The sequence below is a fragment of the Hypomesus nipponensis genome, chromosome 28 (genome assembly GCF_054491055.1).
Source record: "Hypomesus nipponensis isolate SF chromosome 28, ASM5449105v1, whole genome shotgun sequence".
Classification (NCBI taxonomy): Eukaryota; Metazoa; Chordata; class Actinopteri; order Osmeriformes; family Osmeridae; genus Hypomesus; species Hypomesus nipponensis.
The window spans coordinates 13,476,826-13,504,661 of record NC_140388.1 but is presented as its reverse complement, the minus strand read 5'-3'; the positions used below and the strand labels follow the sequence as shown (position 1 = coordinate 13,504,661).

General features: G+C 46.4%; 1 protein-coding gene across 1 annotated transcript in view; it reads right to left on the bottom strand.

Annotated features, from left to right (window-relative positions):
• Nucleotides 1-27,777, bottom strand: part of fras1 (Fraser extracellular matrix complex subunit 1) — a 100,298-nt gene extending 72,521 nt beyond the window's left edge. Inside the window, exons 1-2 of the mRNA XM_084694871.1 lie at nucleotides 27,361-27,777; nucleotides 26,001-26,032 (exon numbers count right to left, since the gene is read on the bottom strand). Coding sequence (XP_084550997.1) covers nucleotides 26,001-26,032; nucleotides 27,361-27,445 — 117 coding nt within the window. The 5' untranslated portion in view covers nucleotides 27,446-27,777. The remainder of the gene's footprint in view (nucleotides 1-26,000; nucleotides 26,033-27,360) is intronic.
• Nucleotides 27,778-27,836: the final 59 nt, after the last annotated feature.

The following is a 27,836-nucleotide window of genomic DNA, read 5'->3' as shown; positions in this document are numbered from 1 at the left end:
AGGCTCTACCTCAGAGACCCTCAGCCCAACCTCACGCCCCAGGCTCCACCTCAGAGAGCCATCCACGAGCAAGCAACACCACGGCTGCTACACAACACTCTGGAACGACCACGGAACATTTGAACATTGCTGAAGAACACCCCAACCAAACTCTCAAAAAATGTACTAAAGTGATGACATGAGGGTCAAATAGCTGCAGGTTGACCACAGGATGGGTATGTGATATAGGTTGTCATTTTGTAATGAGCAGTGGGTTTTCTTTTCTTTTCTTCTTATCTCATCTGTCAACGGCTTGAAGGCAGACACTTCAGAACATCTCAGAGTTTTACAGAGCTTGTTGAGTGATCGAGAAAATGTTTAGATTCCATCCCAAATTCCAACTCCCAACACCTGTGATGAATATTATACTTTAAGTTTATTACAGGTATCCTCTGCAACCTATTCTTACTGTCAGCACCAAAACTGTTTTTCCCACCAAAACTGTACTTCACACCAAAACTTGTATTCACTAAAGGAGTGTGTGCAACCCAGGGGGCAACGAGGGGGTAATCACCTGAACGGTGCCGCTACCATTCACAGTTTAATTCCATTTCAGCCTTCTGTCGATTCCAATTTCTTTAGGGTCAAAAGTATCTGTTGTGTCTCCACAAGATCGTTAATGATACTAGCAGCGTTACTGCAGTTCTGTAAAGGACAGGGAAACTGTCCTCAATTCCAAACCCAGTGTACTTATTTACTCCCTGAATAGGCTGTAACTGGAAACGACACCAACCTTAACTCTTGAGGGGCAGTTCTATGGGCATATGTGAAGCCCTGACATGATTGCGTGTAAAAAGGGCTATACAAATACATTTTATTTGAACTCTTATTATGCAGCTTTCTACAGGGTGTACATCTCCCATGAAACTTTCTTATCATCTACCCTCCGCTCCAAGAGTCCTGACAACAGTAGAAGCTAGCAGCTAGCGTTGCTCACTCTCAGAGTGATTCCCAGGACCTCTCCTATGACAAGGTCCCCTGTAGCGAGGGGACCGGCTCTTTTGATTCATTGTGTAAGGAGAGCAGTCTTACTTCACTTACCCAGCGAAGTTCAGCTCTGTTCTGACTGCTGCAGTCCAGCTACATAGAGCCTAAAGTTAAAGCCATTCTCCGTTTTACTAAATATATGTTGGAAATTTCCACTTTATACACAATACCAATGGGTTCACTTCAGGTGCCTATTCTTCCTGAGGTACATAGGGTACTCGAACCCCGCCATTATCCTAAATTACAGATTTAATTACGTTTAGCACTGGACAAAGGAGAAGAAAAACTAAAAGCTATTTAGGTCGGGAAACAACACTGTCAGTGTTGCGTGCCTTCTCACCTCTCCTGGAGACGGCTGTCGTGGCGGGCAGCCTGCCAGGTTAGCGAAGCATAATTGAGTTCAGATTGAGCTGGCCCCCATTCAGGGGTGTCCAAGAACAGGTAGAGACTAAAGCTATTACCAAAGCAAATTTAATCTGGAGATATAATATCCTGTCCCAGACCTCCGCCCTATAGCCTATAGCAGTGGGCCCCCCCGAAGTAGGGGTGGGGACCTCCCAGTAGGTCGCGAGACAGCGAGGGGGGGTCGCAAGATAGTTTCCAGAAATAAAGGAACATTTTAAAACAATTAGAAATAGCATATTTTAGCCATGCGGGGGTCGCGAGTCACTGGCACCATTATTTTAGAGGTCGTGGGCTGATATGTTTGGGAACCCCTGGCCTATAGGACTGCCATTCCCAACCTTTTCCACTTTGTGGCCTACTTACATAGCTCAAATATTTTTGCGGCCGCCGAACACATCCGTTCACTTTATTCGCATTTATCGCACGTTTAACAACACCTGGAGCCAAACAGTTTTCTTTCACGGCAAAATGTATTTGAGCTATCAAAGAAGACTAAGTGTCCATCAACACCACAGTAAGCACACATTGTAAAGAGAGGTCACCTGCAACCTAAAAGGCGGAAATGTCAGTTGGTCTTTCGTCAACATGCCAAGCGTATAACTATTGGAATTTTGGTCCAGTGGCAGTTCTAGACGAGGGCCTACATGGGCCAGTGCCCCTGTAAAAATGTCCTTGACCCTCCCCTGTGGCCCCCCCTGAGTTGACTGAATAATAAATAATAATAAATAAATACACATTGACGTTGTTTATGTTCTTCTAGTAGTCATCATGAAACGATTAAGAGACATTGCGTTTTTTTTTACCCCAGTAAATAAAAAGGTTTGAGAAACATTACAAGTTATTGAGAGAGCTGAGGAGCTGGAAGAGGGAGAGCCATAGCTGTTTGTATGATTTTAATGTAAAGCAAAATTAAAGTTTATTTAATATTTAAATATGTTTTTTAATGTGCCCCTCTGATTAAACCTTGGCCCCACCTTGGCCCCACCAGTAACATTTGTCTAGAACCGCCACTGTAATTCGGTCATGATGAATTAAAGCAAAATTACATTTGAAAATGTGTAAGAATGTTAATAATAATTGACCACCAGCAGGCCTATATATAGATATTAAGATATTTATTAATTCATATTTTAGTTTTAATTGGTTTGGCGGCCCACTTGTAGGCCTATTACCCTAGCGGACCCACAGGTTGGGAATCGCTGGCCTCGGAACCTGAGCTGACCGAAACCGTCTTAATTCCGGTAGTCAGCCTACACCTTAGGTCTCGGGGGCACCGCTGAGACTAAGCTGCATATTTCATTATATTAAATTAGTCATATTTGATCGCTTCATACAACTTTAATCAAAAGGCATTTGCGAATTGTCCACTGGAATAGCAGGCCTGTTCTCTTTTGCATCCGTCAGTATCGCTGTCTTCCTCACAGTCTGCCAGCGCTGACAAAGAGCAGCATCTTGTCATTTAAAAACTGTACGTGTTCAGAACAATGACACGATAGCCACGATAGCCTCAGAAGTAAAAAGAGGAATGCAACTTCAAACACTAATCCTTAATGCTTTCTATTATTCCACCAGCTTTTAGAACCCAACTCCTTATCAGTGTTTGACTTCAATGCTGGAAAGAGTAGGCGGCCTACATTCCCCCTGGTAAGCGGGGCGAGTGTTCTTGCAAGACAACAGCTGCGTCAGTCCTGAATTCCTTAAGCGCATTCAAATGTATTCGCTCTCTCGCGTTTAATTGCTTTCGCTGCAACTTCCTCCGATGCCAGCCGAGTGTGATTATATGTTAATTTCTTGCAAGGCAAGCTGTGCCACTGTAGTCTAGCCAGCTGAAGGGCAACTAAAACTGCCACTCTGTCACCCATCACAGTCATATTTAATTAAAGCTACGGCAAACATTCAAACAGTAGCCTAACAATGACTGAGAATGAGATTTGGCTCAGTGGTGCCCTCCTCTAGCCTGGTCCTAACCAGACTCTGTACATTTCATTTGTACAGAGAGTCTGACCTCGCTCTATTGACAAGTGTAGACTTCCTTGTAGGCGGGTACTCTGTTGAAGTTTAAAACTATTGGATCTGCCCAGAGCCACTCCGATCTGCCATAACCAATCGCTAGCATCCCCCTTAGCCAATTCCTTCACCACTACTGTAACAGAGCTAGCTGCCGTAGCTGGAAAATCAAACTGTTCCCAAACCCCGTGGGGAGGAGGGCCATAACATCATGGCCACCAACAAAACTCAGCAAAACTTGTTTTTGCTCCGGCTTTAGCTTATAGATATTCGGCAGTGTTGCCACAACGGACCGAATGGCTTCGCTCGCATCTTTCTCCGCCGCCATTACGGAACTACAACACAAACTAGCGCACAACATCAACGACATCGTTCTCAGCCACTCCCTCTGTTCGCTGATTCGCCGGTAGAAAATCCACCTGAAAAATCTGATTTACGTACCGAATGGCCAGACTTAGTACAGAAGCAAAATCTAAATTGAGCTGAAGTACAGGAGGGCAGAGCCAGGCTATCCCTCCTGAACAATTCAACCAAGAAGTGTCAACTGTCATCCCGACAAGGGTTGGGCACAGGGCTCATGCGTTCGCCATGAGACTTTTAACCATTTATCACGCTTTCACGCAACATCTTGAAGGCTTATTTCTCACGCAGAGAAAGGATAACTTGTCCTGCTATATATAACTAATGGACGAGGTGCAGGCATACTGAGGGACAATGTCTGCCAACGTGATAGTTGTCTCGAGTTATACAATTAAATGCCACCTCGCCAATCAGAAAATCTTGAGCTTTCTGACTGTATTAGGCTTTATTCCACAAGTGGGTAAACTTAAACTAGCTTATCTGTAAAACGCCACTGATTCCCCTGGCCTTGGCCACCACAGCCAGCGCACAGCAGCTTGGTGACAAGACAAAATTCATGCTGGTCCCAGGGTCCATAAATTGCCACCTCCTGCCATAACTGATGTGCCTCCTGTAGCCAGATATCAACAGCCCTGTAATGGGTTTTGGCCCGGCCACCAGATGGCTGGTAGCGAGGGTCCTTCAGCGGGATGGAGCAGTGTAGCGCCGATAAGGAGGCGTTTACCGCGACCGCAGCTGTGCGATTACCTTCCTGGCTCGAACACACGGCAAAGATTTGCATATGGGTCAGAGGCGCTAATGGTTGAAAACGCCACTCGTATTACTTTCCTCTCAAGTTTAAAGGTCATTTTGGAACATTGATTTTTTTAGCTGGCTGATATTTGCATATAGGGGAGCGTTTCAAGAATAAGCACGCTGTTAAGGCGTCTATTTTCCTATCCTGGAGCATGCGAGGCGCAGGGAGTATTAAAGCTAACGGTAACTGACCTGTTTTTCCAATCTAACAAGGTCGAAAATAGTAGCTAACAGATACTGTCCCCTCATGAAAATGGTTGACCTTTCGTTTAAACATCAGAGAAACCAGGCAGTGACACGACGGTCATATATGCAGAACTAGAAAGAGAGAGAGAGAGAGAGAGAGAGAGAGAGAATGAGAGAGACAGAGGGTATCTTTGTGGAAAATAAATGGGGTAAGAGCTAAAAGCTAACTGTTGCTTAATAATTTACTTTCTCTCTTTAGTTCTAATGAAAAACAATGTTAAGACCAGACTATGCTCATCTATGAATCATAGAAAACCAGTAGGCTATAACTAAACATAGAGGGGTTCTGTATAAAAAATGCTATTGAAATAAATGAAATCAGTCTAAATAAGCGCAGTTCAAATCATTTGAACGTGCCACATTCACTGCAATGAAACTCAGAGGCAACATAAAAGTCAACGTCAGAATTATTTTAAAAAGTAGATGCCTCCTTTTAAAATCTATAAACAAAAGATGAATCATTCATTTGAGCAACTTCAACAATGTACCCTTTGAAATAGTAAAAGGACTGTTTGCATTTTACCATAGGCACCCTCCTGCATTAGGAAGAGATAGGGAACTACCTCGGCACCCAGGAAGCACTTCCCGCTCATACTCTGACCTAACAGTCATGCAGACATGAGTGACTGACTCAATAATTCAAGCTGCTTCCATTTAGCAGCAGAAGTCCTATAAGGTGAAGGCAGCAACCCAACTGTCTCTCTGAAACTCTTATCCAGGCAGTCGCTTTCTAAATCACTGCCGAAAGGATCGGTGAAGCTTAACACTTTGTTTGTTTTCTTCAATGTTTAACAACGTGGTCTCTAAAGGAGATTCATAGCTGAGACTTCCTACAAGTAGAGAAAGATTAAGACGGTTTTTTTTGTGGCAGAGATATGATTCATACTCCATGCCATTTCAAAATACTATGACACTTGTTTCTTCCATCAGAGTGCAGTTCACATGGCAATTTAAGTGTCAATCTGTATCAAAGTCAAGTTAGATAACCTCTACTCTCAATGCCCTTTTTTTCAACCTTTAAAAAATATTTTTTCCCAAATATTTTTTCAACCTTTTTTTCGAAACTTGTTTTAGAAAATAATTGTTAGTTTTTAAACGTTTACACTCTCACCCGCACCCCAGCCCCTATCCCTACCCCAACCCCTACGCCAGCCCTGCCTCCTACAACTAGCCCTACCCCCAACCCTTCCCCCATCCCAGCCCCCCACCCCCAGCTCTACTCCAGCCCTGGCTGAGGATGTATAGGTTACCAGAGGGGCACCTCTCTGACAGCTTTAGGACCCTGGGAGAAACCTGAACCAGGGAGCAGCAGGTGGATGGAACCGGAAGGGTTTGCTCCTGATGGGTGACGGCACATGGTGTCCACACGCTCGCTTCTACTACCCTCTACATGCATCATGTCATTCCATCACTTCCTGTCACCTACACTTCCTGTCACCTACACTTCCTGTCACCTACACTTCCTGTCTCTGTATTCATCCACAGAGCCATAAACCCACTGTACTATCTCAGCTCACAACAGGCACATCCACCTTGCTGCCAGACAGATAATACGGCACAGTACGACAAACAGTCATGACATATAGTACTACACAATATGGCCACTGGCTTGTCTTTGCTGTGTGTAAGCAAGGGGCAGCGAGGGGTTAGCGAGGGGCAGCAAGGGGTTATCGAGGGGCAGCAAGGGGTTAGCGAGGGGCAGCAAGGGGTTAGCGAGGAGCAGCGAGGGGCAGCGAGTGGTTAGCGAGGGGTTAGCGAGGGGCAGCGAGGGGCAGCGAGGGGTTAGCGAGGAGCAGCGAGGGGTTAGCGAGGGGCAGCGAGGGGTTAGCGAGGGGCAGCGAGGGGCAGCGAGAGGTTAGTGAGGGGCAAGCGAGGGGCAGCGAGGGGTTAGTAAGGGGCAGCAAGGTGTTAGCGAGGGGCAGCGAGAGGTTAGCGAGGGGCAGCGAGAGGCAGCGAGGGGCAGCGAGGGGTTAGCGAGGGAGGGGCGCGAGGGGTTAGCGGAGCGGGCAGAGACCCTGTACAGGGAAGAGCTAAAAGGATTATTTACATATGTTTGGGATTAAGGAGGTCAAAACCATTTCAGTTTTGGGCAGATCGGGTGGCTCCTCTCCGCCCCTTCTCGGGTCCTCACTCCCAGGTGTCCTAGCAACACGTTAATGAGGATAATGTAAGCTGTACTGTTTAACATGCCAAATGGGCTAAAATGTTTTTTAATCAAATCTTCCCTTGTCTGTAATTGCTCTTTGCTCTCTTTCCTTGACTGAGGAGAGCAGGCAGTTTTGGATTCAAAGCACGTAGTTTTTTACCACAGCTAGCATGTTGTTACACTGTCTACACACGAACCAAGCTGACGCTACACGCATCAAGCCGTGTAATAGTGATAATGGGACAGCAGGCACAGGTCTGTGTGTGTCTTCAGGATACCTGTGTGTGTATGGGTGTGTGTGGATCTTGACTGCTGTGCCCAGGGGGTAGCTGTGAATCCAGGTATGCAATTACGATTTAACATTTCCAGCAGGCAAACTCTCATAAATCTGTTCCTGCAATCAAAATTTGAGCTGAGATGATGGGAAGATGGGTGCCACAATAAAGGTTAGGACAGGACAGGACCCGGAGCTCTCTCACACACACACACACACACACACACACACGAACACACGCTCTTCTTAGAATCTTAGCACAAATTAGACTCTTAAATACAGTTCTGCTATGTTATATACACATTACAGCTTATAGGCTTGTTATGGGTGAGAATGCAACTGGTGCAACTCCATCACCCTCGTCTTGGACTGTTACTGAAACGTTCAGGCTGATATTCTGGACATGCAGCAAAATAACAATAAAATAATAAATGGATAATAATAATAATGGATTTTTACATTTTGGTCGCAGATAAAAAAGAAAAGCAGTCATAGAAATGGCACAATGAATATAAATTGAATCGGCTCAATAAACCCCTCCAGTAATGCTGGAGGAGGCTAAACACAACCCAGCCAGCTGCAGATATAAACACTGGGGTTTTGTTAGTCAATGGACTGTGTCTGCAAATTATCTTTCGAGTAGCAACTGAAAATGTAATTGTCATAAGAAAAACCCTTCTGCACTGATGGTCAGATGGGATCTGCACAGTCTGCTGTGGCCGTACGCCTGAGACGGATCTGTCCCCAGACCAGGGGAGTCTGACACAGCAAGACAAACTATCCTGTATAAATCTTCATGTGCTACACCAGACATTATTCCAATTGTCACAATTAATCTTTTCTGTAAATAGTACAGAAAATAGTTAAACTGATCAAAAGGTTAAATACCCAAAGCCCTCGTAACTCTCTGGTGAACGGTGATGTCAACCTTTCAAGAACTTCCAAAATGACATTCCAAATAAACTCTCCTGAAAGAAGCCAGGTAATTATACATGAGGGAGGGAAACACATCTGACAGCTACAGTTATGGAGCAGACAAGACCTGACTGGTCCTGCAATCTTCCACCCATTAGTGAATATCATTCTTATTTGGGTTCTGATGAATTAGTCCCCATCCAGACCCAGTCACCGATCACAGGAGTCCGGTATGATGCTTTCTTCTGTACAGAGATGCTGTAGGAGTTTAGCATTTTTTATAACAAGTTTCTATATGAAGCTAAATGTGTAAATACCGAGTGAGAGAAGTGTGGGTGCTGGTAGGTGTGAGAGACCTACATGTGTGAGAGAGAATGTGACAGATGTGTATGTGTGACGTGTGTGTGTGTGTGTGTGTGTGTGAGGGATGTGTGTGTGTGTGTGAGGGATGTGTGTGTGATGTGTGTGTGTGTGTATGTGTGATGTGTGTGTGTATGTGTGATGTGTGTGTGTGTGTGTGAGAGGGATGTGTGTGTGTGTGTGTGAGGGATGTGTGTGTGTGTGTGTGTATGTGTGATGTGTGTGTGTGTGTGTATGTGTGATGTGTGTGTGTGTGTGTGATGTGTGTGTGTGTGTATGTGTGATGTGTGTGTGTGTGTGTATGTGTGATGTGTGTGTGTGTGTGTGTGTGTGAGGGATGTGTGTGCAGCAGAGTATTCATCATGTGCAGAACACCGAGGCTGGCCCAGGTAGATGACTGACAGCACAGCAGCCAGCTTCAGCACTTCCAGAGAAAGGTCGATTGAACAACACACACCACACCTGCATCAGGACAGGGTAACACTGTGGACACACACCACACCTGCATCAGGACAGGGTAACACTGTGGACACACACCACACCAACATGACGTGGGTGTATTCTCTCATGTCCAGCATGCCTGCTAGCGGTCCAGGGGTCCAGGGGCCGGGCGGCTCAGACAGCTCGTCTGGGTGGAATCAGGCCCGGCCATATTTAGTAACCCTCAGAGATGGGCCCCTGGGACCGGCTCCTGCCAACAGCACCGAGTATTTAAGTGACGGGCTTTCCAGGCATCAGGAACACAGCTGTCTCTGTGGCGACATGCGGAACATGTGACGTCTATTTAAACTTGCACTCTGTAACAGAATATTCAGGTAAAACATCCAACAGGACACCTATTTAAACTAGCTGTATTCTGATGAGTCCACGGCATGCCCATCTATCAGCCCTGCATGCAGGTAAACATACACAGGGACTGAGGGAGTAACAATGAGGGGGGAGGGGGGGCTGAGGGGTAACCCGGGGGTGACAGGGGGGTGACAGGGCAGAGCAGGTGCCATCCTTCAGTGTGGCTTTGGGCTGTAATGATGGAGGTCATGTCTCCTCCAGCAGCAAACAGGATCCAGCGGGGCAGCTGTCTGCGACCTCATAAAGCCACACGCTCATCCGGCTCGCTCTCTTATTTGGCCAAGAGAAAATAGCATCATGAGGCGTTCACACTATACACTGTCAATCTAGCCCCGTTAAAATTAGAATCAAATACTTAGGTTAGTAGGCTTCTAAAGGCTTCTTCTTTTTTAAACACATTGAAATGTCAAGGGGGATTCTGAATAACTAAAAGGTAAATGATGACATTGAACAGGGAACAGACGGGGACGTCAATTCAGACATACCAAAGTGACAAACGGTTAGAGGCAGTAAACACATCTGATTGAGTGTAACCTTTGTAGTGGGGAAACATTTCAGGAGTTTGAAAAGAAAAGGGGATCTTTTGAACATGAAAGCAGGAACACAAATGACACTAAATATAGCCTGTCAACATTCAAAGAAATTGCAGTGAGACAGAAGAAGAAAATATGTTAGTCAAACATGTGTCGCCCCTTCATAACTCTGCATCTTCAGTTCTCAAAGAGATGTCACCAAGCTGTTCTGACAGCCACGTTGAGAGATCCGGACTGCAGATCCACATACGTACTCGGAAGACTGAGCACAGTCATGTTCATGAAACCATGACTCTGACTTTTGACTTGAGGCATGAACTCTCCCATTCTGAGGAAGATGCCCCACACACCTTGACCAGACAGCAGAAATCGCCCATCTCAGAGATCTCACATCTCCAATGTGCTCGACAGCAACATGGTGAAAGGCAGTAAACTTGTACTTCAAAGATTTTCTTTAAAACCACTAATGCATGCTTAATAACACCACAGAATTGTATTGAATCAGCAAAATGGCACAATATTTGAAATCCTCTTATTGATGAAAAGATATGTAAGCTTGAACTTTGACTGTGCTTCAAACTTTTGAAAAATGTATTCTTTGGAATTGTACTCAAATTCATCTTTCTCAGACCACAGATATTCAAGACATGGCGACCCAGCAGCTTCCTCCCTCCTGCCCTTGCTGTGGAGAAGGCAGATCTTTCTAAACTCCTTTCCAAGTAAAACTAATAATTGCTCTGCCCTGTTTTGATGTCCACTTTTCTGGGACCTGTGAGACATGTTAGAGAGGTGAGGAAAACCCTGGGTACCAATGACCTGTGAGACATGTTAGAGAGGTGAGGAAAACCCTGGGTACCAATGACCTGTGAGACATGTTAGAGAGGTGAGGAAAACCCTGGGTACCAATGACCTGTGAGACATGTTAGAGAGGTGAGGAAAACCCTGGGTACCAATGACCTGTGAGACATGTTAGAGAGGTGAGGAAAACCCTGGGTACCAATGACCTGTGAGACATGTTAGAGAGGTGAGGAAAACCCTGGGTACCAATGACCTGTGAGACATGTTAGAGAGGTGAGGAAAACCCTGGGTACCCATGTGAACACGGAGAAATGAATCAAACAAACCATCACAATTCAACCCCCACACAGAGCATCTTGAACAGTGGACCCTTGAGAGGACTTCCTGCACTGTAACACGTACACACACTCTTTCAGCACTCTTTCATCCCTTCACTAATGTCGTTTTACTTATGTAGTTTCTACCTACTAAGATGTTGCCTCAGTCACCTGCCTACACCTGGGAGCGCCTCTGTCTTAGGAGACGATGGCAGCAGTGAGATGTGTTTCTCTCCTGTTCTGAATCCTTTCCACTGGGGTGGAGCTCCAGAGGGAATGGTCCCTTTGAAGTCTCATCTTGGATTAAATTCCACTTTCGGATGAGCAGAACGGCTTTGGATTCACAGAATCACAGAGTCGATCAGGGACTCCCCCAGGAAGAAGAGAACTCCGACAAGACAACATGAACTGAGACTCCAGGCTCCAGCTCTGAGTGGTCTCTCCACAGGAGAGCAGCTCCAGCGATGGGTGAAGTCTCTCCACAGGAGAGCAGATCCAGAGCCAGCCAGGGCCTCCTCCTCCCTGCCTCCACACAGCACTTTCATTACTGACAAGTTTGTGTTCAATATCTCACAGAGGGAAGAGAGACCTCCTGTCCACACCCCCACCCGCCATCATCATCAGGAGAGGAGCAGGGGAAGAGGACAGGAGAGGAGTGGGGGGGAGAGGAGGGGAGACAGAATGCAGCTGTCCCTGTGTGTGCAATGGGGCTGGCAGCAGAAGTTTAATAACTCATGAAAAGCAATGAGAAGCAACCGAAGAAGTAAAGAAAATGGTGGCTACAGCGTGGCATCAAGTATTCTGTCTGAAGATAAAACATACACCTTACAAGAAAAACAATACTGTTGCCTCCATTAATACTTTCTTGTCTGTCTGGCCATGCAGGCTAAACACGCTCCTGTGGGCCTTCTTCCTGACTTCATCCAGGATGACCCAGCGGGGGGTGTGGGCCGGCCAGCCTGGTCCCAGACTTGCTGCAGTGCTCAGAGGACGCTCCAGAGAAGAGAACTCAGTCAGGGCGAACATGAACATGACTAAAAGCACCAGAACCAGCCTCAACCTCACCAGCCCCAGCCAGCCCCACCAGCCCCAGCCAGCGTGCCCCAGTCGAGGGCACGGCTCTCCCGCAGGCCCAGCACGCCAGGGGCGCTGCAGACAGCAGGCCTCGTACGGCCTCTAGGCTGTCTGAGGTCCCAGAGGTGAGGACAGAATAGCTTGTCAGGGGGAAATGACAGGAATTCTTCGGATGCTTTTATTTACATGGGAGCCAGCATTGCAGTGCTTTCAAATGAACAAACATGTTGGGGGGAGGGGGAGGGGCAGGGGGAGGGGCAGGGGGAGGGGCAGGGGGAGGGGGAGGGGGAGAGAATGGAGGGAGGGAGGGACATACAGAGGGCAGTTTGGAGCACTGCCAAGTGGCCACACATTGGTTGCATTGGGAATGAAAGTGTAAAACATGAGGGTCATAATCCCAAACTGCTCTTAGCCAGGGAACCAGGGCTTTAAATAAGGAGCAGGTGAACACAGGCTCAGACAGATGAATCTAGATGGACCCATACTGCGTAACAACACCAACAATAACAACACACTCATTATGACTGATATGAACGTATAAATAATTATGACATAAAAAAGCAGAATTTCAAATGGTTTTTAGGCCGTGATACTGTACTCTAGAGGGTTCATGTAAAGGCATGTGATACTGTACTCTAGAGGGTTCATGTAAAGGCATGTGATACTGTACTCTAGAGGGTTCATGTAAAGGCATGTGATACTGTACTCTAGAGGGTTCATGTAAAGGCATGTGATACTGTACTCTAGAGGGTTCATGTAAAGGCATGTGATACTGTCCTCTAGAGGGTTCATGTAAAGGCATGTGATACTGTACTCTAGAGGGTTCATGTAAAGGCATGTGATACTGTACTCTAGAGGGTTCATGTAAAGGCATGTAATACTGTCCTCTAGAGGGTTCATGTAAAGGCATGTGATACTGTACTCTAGAGGGTTCATGTAAAGGCATGTGATACTGTACTCTAGAGGGTTCATGTAAAGGCATGTGATACTGTCCTCTAGAGGGTTCATGTAAAGGCATGTGATACTGTACTCTAGAGGGTTCATGTAAAGGCATGTGATACTGTGATATGTGAAGGTATGACCTCATCTGTGATATGCTCCTCAGTAGTGAGACAGGAGAGTGGGTGGAGAGGAAGTGTATCACAGCCAGGTCAGAGATATAGCAACACACACACCCACCCACACACACACACACACACACACACACACACACACCCTCCCCCGAGGCTGTGTCAGGCGACCGGAGAGGCTGTTGGCTGTAAACAACAAAGTGAATTCCTTCTGCAAATCAATGCAAGTTCAAAGCGTTCTCACAAAGCCAGGGTTTTAGAACCCCCCCCCCCACAACCCTCTCCCTGGTTGAATTTCATTATGCAGATGGTGAGGGCAGTTGTGTGCTTGGGAGTGTGTGTGTGGGGGTTGGTGTGTGTATGTGTGTGTGTGTGTGTGTGTGGGAGTGTGTGTGTGTGTTGCGGGCCGCAGGGCTGGTACGGGTGGCACAGCTTTCATTCCTCTGGCAGAGCTGTGGTCGGCACCTAGCACTGACTCTGTAACCTGCTGAGCACTGACTCTGTAACCTGCTGAGCACTGACTCTGTAACCTGCTGAGCACTGACTCTGTAACCTGCAGAGCATTGACTCTGTAACCTGCGGAGCACTGACTCTGTAACCTGCTGAGCACTGACTCTGTAACCTGCAGAGCACTGACTCTGTAACCTGCTGAGCACTGACTCTGTAACCTGCTGAGCACTGACTCTGTAACCTGCTGAGCACTGACTCTGTAACCTGCAGAGCATTGACTCTGTAACCTGCAGAGAAAGAGTCAGAAGGAACAAATGAGACCCGACAAAGACGTGTTTTGGACGGCTTTCAACTCCCTTTGGAAGCACAGACTCATTCATGGCTCCAGTTCAAGTCCCTGAGGCCGGGCACAGGGCCATAACTCATCTCCAGACATCCTTTTGTATCAGGTGTGTCATAACTCAAGGGGATACTGTTAAGAGCCTCTCTTTTGTTACTCTCTGGGCTGCAACATCTGATATGCCTTGGTGCCTTTTAGTTTTGTCAACTGCACATACAATTATGTAAAAAAAATAAAAAAAGTTGTTCCTGAATGCTCATTCAGAAGCATTCCAATCTCTAAACAATGACAATAATTCTAACCAGATTATTATCCATAACAGATTTATTTTTTAATAGAAAATATATATATTAAAACAGCCATAATCTTGTCATCAGTCATCAGTCATATTCACCAGCTCCAAGAGCAGAAGAGGCTCATTTCTGTATTCTAATGTGAATACTTGAGTTCCCTCTTCATCACTCAGCTGTATGAAGCGAAGATGGCCTGGGCTTCACATTCACACTGTTCAGTTTGACGAGCCAATGAGCTGTCAGAGGAGCCTCCACCAGCACACAGTGCGTGTACAGGGCCAGCCAGTAGCTCTTTCAACCAGTCAAGTTTGTCCTCCATCCCAAGTAATCACTGTCCTTTCTCTAACAGTAATACATCTCTAAATCAGCCACATCTTTTCCAATGTTCAAACTTTAAAAGATGTGTTAACATACAGGCCTTGTCATCTTTCTTAATCATCCTCGGCACACTAGAAATGTGATACACTTAGATGCTCAGCTGCATCAGTAGACATCAGTGGTAACTGACAAAAATTATTTTTACAGAAAACAGTACATTCTTTTAGAAATCACAGAAAGCATGTTCATCACCCCTGCCTGACAGTCCCCTCCCTGACAGTCAGCGCAGACAAACAGTTGTAAAGGGCCTGAAGAGAGAGCAAACAAAAAGGCTCCTCAGTAGAGGAACTGAGACTGACGCTTCATCTGGCAGAGTCTGTCCCTCCGCTCACATTGCAGACAGCTTGGGAACAACTTGGCCCTCGCTTCCCAGAGCTCCCTATTCGCTGTCACTTCCCTGTGACTGTCCTGGCCCCAGAGAGGCCATGCCTGCAGATGGGTTCCACCCTGCTTCACTTCCCTAATCTCTACCCTCCTTGCATGGGGCTCTGGGAAGGAGGAGGGAGGTAAGAAAAGGCAATGAAGCCACAACCTTGAGCTTCAGACATGGTTCACTGCTGCAGAACAAAACAGAGGCACAGAGAATCAAGAGGCGTCACTTTTTTTTGGTCAGCCTTTTATGTTTGGATTGACCCCTCGCAGCCTTAGAGAGAGGCCAGGCCTCAGAGAGAGGCTAGACCTCAGAGATCTCCTTAATAGGCTCTCGTCATCTGCAGCTAGAGGCCAGAGAGGCAACAGGATGAGGCCAGGCAGCCGTGAGTGAGTCTTAAGACTAATCAGCAAGGTTAGCAGCCCCAGGCGATGGATGATTCGTAGCTCTTCTTTCCGGTGAAAAAACATCCTCAACTGGAGCCCTTTGATTCCCAGAGGACAGATCCTATGCTCTGTAATTACCAGGGAAGAAAACCCCCCCGAGGGCCGTCCTCTCTGAGGGGTGGATGTTGACACTGACTGGGCCGCTAGATCATAACCCTGCACCTCCGGAGCTCTGTAGTTTCACTCCAACAGTGATCCAACCTGATATACATCAAGATCAGCAGGTTGATGTGTTGAATCAGGTTACTTACAACTTGGCTTGGAGCACAAACCTTCAGCAGGGCAGAACTTCAGGAACAGATTTGGAGACCCCAGCTGTTCTCAGGTAAACCACTTAGTCTGCAATATTCATGAACAGACATTACAACTATCTATGTCTTGGCCTGTGAAGTTGATACTCCCCTGCTCAATATGAACTGCACATTCATCTGAAAGGATACACTTTTAAAATGTTCTAAGTCTTTTATTTTACTTCCATGTCATTTCGACAAACCTCCAATTTAAATGAGAATGTGAATAATACATGACCATGGTTCTGAATGTTCATCTCTCACATATGCACAAGAGAGAGAGAGCCTTCCGACTTTCATCTTTTTAACAACTTTTCCTCCAACTTGAGGGTTACGTGACAAACCTCTACTCTCCCCCTCTAAGGACCCGGGCCTGGCTCTGCCTTCTTAATCTGATTACCGCCTTAAACTGCTCTCCAGAAACAGCCAATCAGGTCTGTGTAAAACCCAAGTGGTTCTCAAGGAGCGACTCAATGAAACATAACGCAGCCTCGCTTTCACCTGTTCCTTTCAGCGGCCTTCTGTGTGAACTGAACATTGCCGATGTCGCTTTTCCAAAGGTCATGGCAAGTCCCTCTGGAGCGCTGGTGCCTGCGCGGGGTGAGGGCTCACGACCACGTCACACTCAGCCATCCCCTGGGAGACTTACACACAAACTCATTCTACAGAAAATATGTTGAGACAAGCATTTACACTAAGCTGACTCCGTAAGGGCCCAATATCTATTCTTCTTTTTCCAAATTGTGTCCTGAAATGTGTGCTTAGTTTACACAAACTGACTCACATTGCAACAATTAGGCCATTTGCAGCTTAGCTCCTGTCTACAGAGCTGGAGGATGAAGTAACCAGGGGACTAGTTACATAATGCTCTCATCAAATGTATATCAACAGCATCTTAAAAATACTTTTTTAACGTCAATATGATGCAGTCCAGGTTTTATCTTTCAGACACACGAGAGACAAAATGGTTATCAAATGACTGTACAGGTAACTGACAAGGGCTTTGAGATGTTAATGAAGTTAACAATGGTGCTGGGAAATATCTGCTCTCAGAATAAAACTCCACTGAAGGACGCAGCAGCCCTAAGAGTCTGTGTCTCTCTCAACAAACGAGTCACATGACAACATCATATTTCTCCTATTTATAGACAGTCAACCTGAGGAAACTCTGACACTGTAAGACAGTCAAGCCTGAGAGAAACCAACGCCTCAGTATCCCAGAGCACATCTCTCAGTGCCAGCGGCAGGGGAGGGAGTCCTGGCTCCTTGAAGCCCTCTGGTGTACCTGAACTCCAGAAATGATGGTTATTTGAGGTTCAAGCAACAACCACTGCCAAGACGTGTGAGTTACATTTCCCATAAAAGCATCTCTGGGAACATGCCAGGGAGATGAATGAGTCTGGGAGCTAATAACAGATGAGCAGAGAGAGCGCTTCTGCAGCCTCTTCCAGGTCGCGCAGCTCTTTATTTGACTGCTGTTCTCCAGAAGATTACAGTGACGCCCGTCTGAGCAGCATAGAGCTCCAGGTGTTGCAGAACGTTGACAATATGTGACATCAGGATGACAGCTTCTGTAGACTAACTGTAGCACAGCAACGGCCCTCCTGTTGAAGTCCTGCTGTGAGAACAAGGACAAGCCCCAGTGGCTGTGTGAATGTGTAGAGGAGGCTGGTGTGATGGTGGACGGGGGTTGCAGGGGTGAGGGCTGTCTGTCAGACCCCTCTGCTGCAGAGATCATCAACATGCACCGGAACACTCCAAAGAAGCCCTGGCCGTCTGCCAACACAGACCTGAGTCACAGGCTGCAAGGGAACAAGGGCATTCCTCACAACAAAGAAGCGCATCGTAGGGCCATTGTGCGGGGTGTGGAGTGAGGGGTGAGAAGTGAGGGGGCAGGGGTGAGGGGTGAGGGGTGAGGGATGAAAAGAGGATGTGTGCCCAGAGGAGAGCAGTCCCACAACAACATACTGAGTTAGTGTTAAACAGCAGACATGAAGAGCGGCCTGACATAGACGTGCTACTGGTTGGAAGTGTTTTCAAGAAGAATGATGTCTCAAATGACCATCTCTGCTCTCCATAAGTGGAACCCATGTTGGATGTAACTGCATGTTCCTCATCTCAGGAGCCACACATCACCGGATGCATAATTCAGATCCACAAGGGGTTTCTGAGAAGAGCTTGGCACTTTATCCAACTCACAAGAGGAAACTTAAGATGCACAAACTCACAAGTCAGCATGCTGAGCAGATCACTGTGGAGCCCTCGGAGACGCCTGAACAGGCAGGACTGGGAGAGATGAGGTCCTGAACAGACAGGACTGGGAGAGATGAGGTCCTGAACAGGCAGGACTGGGAGAGATGAGGTCCTGAACAGGCAGGACTGGGAGAGATGAGGTCCTGAACAGGCAGGACTGGGAGAGATGAGGTCCTGAACAGGCAGGACTGGGAGAGATGAGGTCCTGAACAGACATGACTGGGAGAGATGAGGTCCTGAACAGGCAGGACTGGGAGAGATGAGGTCCTGAACAGGCAGGACTGGGAGAGATGAGGTCCTGAACAGGCAGGACTGGGAGAGATGAGGTCCTGAACAGGCAGGACTGGGAGAGATGAGGTCCTGAACAGGCAGGACTGGGAGAGATGAGGTCCTGGGATGACAGATGACAATGTCCAACTTTTCTTTTTGCATGAAACATATTCATAGTAACCCTCACTCTCTATATCAAATAACAATTTGTTTCTCTTTTGGGGGAGAGAAACTGTACACTTCTTGCCTCTGTTACTCTGCTAAAGGACTGAACAGGGGGTGGGGGTGAGGAGGCGAAGGAGCAAAAATGCAACGACTGCAGGACCAGGATCTTGAACCAGGCCTGGCCTGCAGAGCTGTGGCACTGTTTGTGTGGTAGATTAATGATGGCTGGGTGTTTGTGGGTCTGTTGGGAGGGTGGGAGGGAGGAGGAGGAGGAGGTGGTACTGGAAGACTGTTTACTTTTCCCAGACGCCACCTTCACAGGCTCTGCTCTGCTGGGCCCTAACACAGAAGCACAGCAGGGTCTATCTCCAGCAGATGGATCAAGACTGTGGCGTGGGAGGCAGAGTAGCTGTAGCTGCCTGCTATTACTGTCCCCCCAGGCTCCCTGGTGGCATCTGAACCCCGCTCAAGCAGAATACTGTATCGTTCTATTCTTTACCTCCTCGCCAGTGTCTCATGAGGAAGTTTGCCTGAGGACATGGTTGTTCACACTGGTACTCAGGCTACGTAAACCTCCTCTTTAACAGGGATCTATGAGAAAAAGTCTGAAGAAGAAGCGGAGTGTGGAATGTTACAGCAGTCCGAGAAACACTAAACTAAAGACTGTCTTTTTTACAAGGAAAACTTTTACAAGTAAATGTAATTGGTTGACTGGCAACCTCATATTTATAGAACAGTAAGTAAAACTGACCCATTTTCCTGTGTTCTATACTTTGAGGTGGGTATTAAATTAATCCAAAACATGCCCTGGTCTGCTGTCTGGGCCCATGTCCAGTCACAACATTTGATCAACAGAAAGAATGAGTCTTTTGTGTATGAGGTCAATCAAGTTGTACCCTTTTACGCAACCCTAAAACCCCCGGCTGTCTGCCTGCCCTGTCTCTGACAGAACCTCTCTCGGCAGCTCTAAACCCATCATTAGCCAGCATGTCAGCTATCCCAAGCTTGACAGGGCCAGTTCCCTCGTGATGAAGAACCTAGTGATCAAGAGGAGGGTGAGCAGAGAAACGGGAACTGTCATTTCCTCCTTTACATAAACGGCAAGATCATCCCAATACACACATTCTCAGGTCTGATTTAAATGACATTTCTTGATATGCTCACTGCAGAATTCAGAAAACAAATTATACGGTCTTCTCTGTGTCAACTACTGACTTTATATTCTGGTTCAGAGGCTAACATTACTGTGTATTGACTCTGATACTGTAATAAATCCCACCCAGGAGTTCTCAACAGTTTTATATACTTCTGAGTAAGAGTGTTTTTTTTTAGCAAGAGGCAAATATCTCAGTGTTGACATCCAAGACCCCTAAAAGTGCTTGAGACAACATCCCAGTTTGCTGCAAGTTTGCTCATTAGAGTACCCAGAGGAATTCCACAGATTTCTTTGGGCCTTCAGCCTGCAGATAAGCCTGGCAGGCTCAGACATTTCTGTACCCCAGAAGAAACACAGTGACAATGAAGCCTACTGTTGCCCAGAACAATCAGGAGTCAATAAACAAGCAACAAACAAACGTAAACACAGACATGTTTTGTGTTCCAGTAGCTCCCACTTGGATAAAACAGTGCTAGCAGTGGGGGTGATGACAGTGTGGAATGAACTACACATCTAAATCTCAGCTCATTTCTGAAACCAACTGGAATGTAAAGAGTTGACCTAGTCACATCTCCCCAGAAGCACTCAACACTTCAAATGCTTCTGATGCACTTTACTTCTGATGAGTCGTAAAGAACATAATTGGTGGAATTCTAAATTCCTCCCCTCACATGTTACATTAACTGTATGTTCTGCAAAATCCATAAAAGAGAAGAGTTGGAGACAGGATCTTCTGAGTTTAACTCAACCTCGTCTAATAATCCTCTAATAAAACGGGTTGAGGCATGTCCTTCCACCAATTGCAGAGCAGGGAAGTCCCAGTCCCAGTCCCAGTCCCAGTCCCAGTGTGCATCCTGAGGGTGGCACTGATCCATCTCCAGCTGGCGCCAGGCGCCAGGCACAGAATATAGAGAATCTATATATACACAGAATATAGAGAATCTATATATACACAGAATATAGAGAATCTATATATACACAGAATATAGAGAATCTATATATACACAGAATATAGAGAATCTATATATACACAGAATATAGAGAATCTATATATACCCACACTAAAATAGCTGAGGAATATGATCTAGTCATATCATAGGAGGACCTTCAGATGAATGAGCATCAGGGATGGAAGCAGAAACGGCCACTGAAAGCCAAGCAGCCAGCAGTGCAGTACTGCTCCTCATCATGAGAATCAGCCACCACACACACACACCTGAGGCAGAACACAGTCTCACCTGAGGCAGAACACAGTCTCACCTGAGGCAGAACACAGTCACACCTGAGGCAGAACACAGTCTCACCTGAGGCAGAACACAGTCTCACCTGAGGCAGAACACAGTCACATTTCAGGCTGTCCCTGCAGAGCAGAGCAGGAACCACTGCTGTCAGACAGGAAGCAGGCAAACACAGGTAAACACAGGTAAACACTGTTTGATGCGTCCTTTGTTACTGGCAGACTGTGTGCAAAGGTGCAGGTGGTCAGTCCTGCAGGGCTGTTCCAGGGGGGCGGAGTCCCCTGGGCCAGACCGACGGCTCTGGGCAGCAGCTGCATAGCGTTGCCAGGGGGACAATGCTGGTGAGACAGTCAGCTGCATAACAGTCCCCCCCCCCACAGCTCTGCCGCCACCCCCACACCCCATCCCCAGATCTGGCCCCCAACCTGGGTAAGTCTGCCAGGGCTCTTCAAGGCCATACTGGGGGAGGGGCCTTTGGGAGAGGCCTCTGGGAGAGCTGTGGGAACATTTCAGACCAGAAGACTGGGAGGAGAGCCAGCAGGTCTGTAGAGACGGGAGGAGAGCCAGCAGGTCTGTAGAGACGGGAGGAGAGCCAGCAGGTCTGTAGAGACGGGAGGAGAGCCAGCAGGTCTGTAGAGGCGGGAGGAGAGCCAGCAGGTCTGTAGAGACGGGAGGAGAGCCAGCAGGTCTGTAGAGGCGGGAGGAGAGCCAGCAGGTCTGTAGAGACGGGAGGAGAGCCAGCAGGAGGAATCGATGGGTGTGATCAGGTTAAAGTGTAAGACTGCTGCAGAGGAAACATCCTGGAGGTGTTTCTGGGGCGCGGCAGATCTGACCTCTGACAGGACCAGTCTGACCTGCTGTCTGCAGAACCCTCTTTAGGTGGATTCCCTGTAACCCAGCAGACTGAACTATACATCCCACTGAGCAGGTTCAGGCTGGGCTGTGGAGCTAAAGGAGGAGAGGAAGGGTTGGGGCTGTGGAGCTAAAGGAGGAGAGGAAGGGTTGGGGCCAAATTCTTGTCACAATTCAGAGGCAAACACTTTCAAAAGGGTACTGAGGGCTGAGGTGAACTGGGAGACAAACCCATAGTGCTACTGCCAAAGAAGTCAGGAGAGGGGAGAGAAGGGAGAGGGGGGAGGAGAGAGAAGGCAGCTGGCTATCCTGTGTGTTTGCCCATTAACCTGGAGACCGGATGTTTGCCAAAGGTTGCAGCACTTTCCTCCACTCCTTGACGGCCTGGTCAGTGTGCAAGGTAGCGCAGCCTTATTCCAGCACAGGAGGCTGGGGACAAAGTTCATCCTGACAAATTACAACTATTCTGAAATTAAAACTATTGTAACAGGGACGAATATATACACACGCACTTGGCTTTTTACCAAGCCATGATCATGTCCTTTGGTCCTGGTTTAAGTTGAAGTTTTGCCTGAAGGTTTGAGGGGCACTAGAAAAACCTGCTAACATTTCTGTTCTAAGGCAGGTGGGAAAGAAATATTTTCTTCCCGGTTAATGTGTAACAGAACAAAAAGAGTCAGGAAAGGTTAGTTGACCCCAAGACAGATTAAATGGTCACAATTCGCAGGCAAGTGTAGCTGAGTAGGAGACTGGTGTGGATGGTTGAGAAGTCTATGGCAATGGAATTATTGTATCTATACTTAATTACTAAGCACTGACTCTCTGTATGTGCACAGCTTAACATTAAGAACAAAAATATGCACTTCTGTACAAGACCATTTATTTTAACTACTGAAATCATTAACTGAAGTTAACTGGAAATGTAATGGAAATAAACAAAGCCAACTAAACATATATTGATAGATAGATACTGAAGATCTGAGAGGAAGTTTGAAAGTGTATTGTTGAAGAGCAGTTGCTTGGTTGTGCGTTGTAGGCAACGCACAACCAAGGGGCTCTTAATAATTCAAATGTGAGAAAGCCACAAATGGCAAATCCTCAAATAATCTATTTCTGTGTGTCCTCTGCCCCATGTTTCTCTAAAGGCTATTCTCCAGACGTCTTCTGGACGGGCTTCACAGCAGAACACACACTTGTTCCACCACAAAGCTGTGTGAGCAGAAACCCATCAAGAGATTCAGTCGAGTGTTGCTGAGGCTTCTTGTTAACTGCCATGATTTCAAAGAGGGTGGAAAATAAACCTGAAACTGTACTATGACAAACAAAATCACCCACTGAGCCAAAGTAAAATCCTGTCTGAGTAGACGGTTTTACAAAATATTATCCAGACTTCCACAGAGCAAGACTGGTAAGATGATAAATGTGACAGCTTGTCTCTGTGTTATTGCAGGGTCATGTTCAACTTTGATCGTTGGTGTAAAAGCTAAGTAGGAAACACAATGTCGATGGGGGTAAAACGGTTAGGGTTGGCAGTGTAAAAATGATTCGAAGTAGGGGTTGAAGGGTTAGGGTTAGCAGTGTAAAAATGATTTGAAGTAGGGTTAAAGGCAGGCGCATCCAATGTCCTGTGCTTGGGATTATTTCCCCCTTGGTCAGCTCCTGTAGAGTGGAGGTGAAAGTGAACTCCTGTCTGAGTGTGGGGAGCCTTCCTCCCCAGTAGCAGTAGTAGTTTTCTATGCTTTCCATTTCTTCTTCTGGTCCTGCTCTCCCCGTGAAGCCCAGTGGCCTGGCTCTCCTCCTCGGGGAGGAGTGATGAGGCCTGTCCTCAGATCACACGGGCTGTGTTGAGCCCTGGGAATCCCCATGGTGCTCTGCAGTCAGCAGTGACCCTGCAGCCACAGAGGGGCCACCATCCCCCAGCTGCAGCAGTAATCCAGTCCGTTTCCCTTCATGTACATCTTCTCCTGAGCAGCAGTCAGATCCTGTTAGAGCTGAACATCATCCTCCACCGCTGCAGCCCTGTGGCCACGACGTGGATGGATAGGAATGTCCGTGCTTGAGACATCGTCCTCAACATAAAACCAGAACTGGAAGTCTGTGACAAGCTCGTTTGAACGTGCCACTTGTATTTAGGTCTGAACATACTGTTCTACATTGTTCAAAGGATTGTCTTCATCAAATGAGTTCACTGGGGCATTTGGTTGCCAAATCATTCGATGCAACCATTGTAAAAACTCGAAAAAATAATCCCCCCAATTTTTTTAACTAATTTGAGTGGGACGCATGCTGTCTACATCAAGAGCTTCACCAGATTCCTGTACAGCCCAGACTCTCTAAAAACAACCTTGGTGTCACTGCACTGGCCACTGTAGCGTTGGTTCTATTCTTGAAGTGGCCTACATTTTGATAGCTGCAGGGCGGACGACTTGCAATGCCAGGAATGCATGCCCCGGGACACAAGCGATATATCTGGATGTGACGCTCTGTAGCATTATCGCATCAGAGGTGCCGCACCTCACTGCTGCTGGCCAACCAGTGAGATACCTCACTTACAGATGCACATCCTCAGCTAGGCCCAGGGTGAACCAGGAAGTGATGTAACAGGAATCCTAACAGGAGTAAGGACGGCTTTCTGCCCTCTTGACAAGATAAGAGACCATTCTCCTCTAAGCGCATACAGAGAAGACTATCTGTACAGTACACAGGGCACAGCAGATATGGTTCGGAAACAATCATAAAATCATGTCTGCTTTATACAACCTGTTTCAGAAGCAGAAGTTTAAATGTGTACACTAACTTCGGGCACAAGAGCTGACTTTACGACTACGGTCTCTCCGCAGAACATTTGCAGTGTTCCTGTCTGTGTTGATTCATCATCCTTGTAAGAATGGAGTCTGGTTAGGGCTACCAGGAGTGAGATGGGTAACAAGGCAGACATAAGTTATTTACTGGAGGTGAGTTACCCCAACAGCTCAGGAGGGCTCAGTAGTGAGCACAGGCTTGCTAGGTCTCAATTAACACTTTTAACAACTTGGACAGAAGCATATTTTCTCCCTCTGCACTCCCACTTTAACACACTTACACTATAAACACCTTTTTGCCGTCTGAGTTTATTTCTTCATGCGAGAGCCTTGACCAGATACCTCGGTCGCTTCCCTGGGTTCCTGTGTTGGGGCTTTAATCTGTGTTTCCTGACTATTGTTCCCAACCACCCTCCAGGTGTTGTGGGAAGGATTCCCTTTGAACTCCAGAAGGGCCCCTTCCCTGGGTGTGTTGGAACATGCTTGGGCTCTTTATCTGAGCCCTCTACTCTCCACACACCCAAAGAAAACAGTACCTGAATCATCCTGCATCCCTCCCCCCCCTCCCATATTGGCATTTTCAGCCACCTAAGACGAGGGGGAGTCTGTCTGCACAGTAGAGACACGCACTGCTTTGTCCACATGCCTCCTACAAGAGAGAACCTGCTGTTCATGGCTGGGCTTTACTGTAATTACGCTGATCACATGCCAGCTGAAGCTGGAATTTGTCATTATTCGTTGTTAAAATGTGGGGAATCAACATGGGAACCACAAACCTACCGCTGAGGACTGTGTTTAAGGCTTTTGGAGCAGATTACTAGTTGTCTCTGTCGAGTAAAAAGGGGTTTCTCATGCAAAATAGCTACTCTGCGCAACAACAACAAAAAAACTGCAGTTCATTAGCGTAACGGCGGTATATACGTGGCAAAGAGATGCTCTTTTAACAAGATGATGTTGTGGACGTTTTAACCACCCGCTTTTAGTGAGCGTGTGTGTGGGACATGCCTTCAAACAGCAGAGTAAAATCACTGTACCTGTCAATGCTCTGTCATCAAAGTTGCAGGATGGTATTTAACACTAAACTAAATATGAATCTTAATGTTGAAGACTAAACTAAAGAAACCAATATGGACACTACAGATAAAAACATAAATTGTACAATAAAGAGCCACAGTCATCTCTTCAGGCTTCACAACCTTAGGCGTCCCTGTTTTCATTCACACAGTCAAGAGCGAGAATTAATTATTGATAGGACACATTTCCTGTGAGTGGATTTGAATCTGTCCAACTGATACAACAGAGGCCCAGTGCACCCCCTCGCACCATCGCTCCATCAGAAACACTACGTTTATAATGTCCCTCCCTGAATTATGCAGAAGCAAACATCCGCCGGCCTCTGGATTTACATCATAACAGAGGAGGACGGATCTGGTGGAAATCAGTGTATTTGACATTTGGGGTGTTGAGGAGTGAGAGAGAGCCTACCTGGTACTGGGTTATGGTTAGGGTTAGAGAGAGCCTACCTGGTACTGGGATCCCTGGTGGACACAAGCTCCTGCAGAGGGAAGCAGGACACACGTCAGAGGAAGAGCACAAATCAGGAGCAACCAACCGTTTGCAAGAATCTTGTGAACATTGCTTCAACTAAAGCCTTTTATGTGCTGAAGCTCATTAAAAAGGATTTAAATATATACATGGAAGAGGTTTATAAATTATAAAAGCATCTGATCAAAATAATTGGGGGGTCACAGTATGGGACAGAGCAGGTACTGAGTTACCAAGCTACATTAACTATCTTTTAACAACATGATATCAACACAGGCTCAGACAAACCATTTAATAGGTTTCTTGACTCAAACTGACTTCTAAGAAAAAACTTGCTACATGCAATGGAGGGTCAATGATTATCCATGCTCAATTAAGAGGGTAAACGCTGAGAAAACAAACTAGGGTTGACAATCTCATGCTTCAGGGAGTCTGGCCTTCAGTCAGACACACAGGACAGAGAAACCTGATAGCCAGCTGGGAAAGTATAATCCTGGGAGTTTAAGGGATTTAACACAAAAGCCAAACTGGAACTACAAGGTAACAATTATAGGGGCAAGGGGGCACCACTATGCACAATTTAATTTGTGTAAATGGTTGAATTTTCCCAAAATTGTTACCCAAGTAATGCTCACTTCTTAAGAGTTGATTCATTACCATAAGTGAATCATCTCTTTTGACAGTAATGATTCTCTCCATAGCAGCTGAGCTAGGATGAATATTTTATCTTGACATGCATTTAGCGTCTGCTAAGTATCTGTACATGTTACAACATAATATGTAAAACGTACATGATTTCAACTCTTGAGAAAACGAAAGACATGAAATATACTGTTCACACACAATAGGTGCTGTCATGAATCACATACAAAGATAATTAGGCTACTCCATTTCTGAGACCATGCATTACAAATCAAAGTGATGTTGCCTTGACAGTGTATAAAGAAAAATGAGTGAAGCTGATTTAAACATTTGGATGGACACGGTTTACGTGGGTGTTAAAGCTATTTGTCAAAATGTAATCTCAGACAGAGCATGATTGTCTCATTTCAAACGAGATTACAGATTCACTTGAGTATTATAATCTGTCTGGAAATAATCACTCAATCTGAAATTGGACAAGTCTATTCCTAGACAAACTGTAACAAAAAAGGAGATTACTTCGTGTAATATCGTGGATATACATTTATAAGTGAGTCAAATCTGGGATTGCTGTAAATTTCCACGATTAGACAATCATCGGATGTTTATCTTTAGATTTGTCATCTAAATTGGCCAATCGTGATTTAAAACACGAACAACAGCTACTTGATTCACTGGAGCAGGTTGAGTACAAACCTTGTGTTCCCGGAGGGATGGTGATGATTCCAGCCAAAGCGGCTAACAAGATCCACCGTAAACTCATTTTCACTGTATATAGCATTCAATCCAAAGGAGGAAAATGCAGTTTGATCTCAATTTAAATCAGAGCAATTCTTAAAAACCATCATGAAATTCCTTGCGATTCAGTCAAACGAGAAAAAAACGGCAGGTCGGGGGAGAGATTACTTTAGTAAATAACGCGCAGGAGCAGGTAGAGAGCGGTCCGACCACAGCGTTTGACGGAATGCAGCCCAACTGTTTGCGGTTAGCGAAACTTCCAAGAAACAATGCAGGTGTCGCCGTCCATACATTTAAAAGCTGTAAAGCATGACGACTAATATCACTTTGGAAGCCGTATAATCAGAGTTAACTACCATTTACTATAGCCACAGTATCTCGGCGCAATAGAGAGACGTTTGAAGTGACTCGCATGCAAGCTACTACCAAGCCCC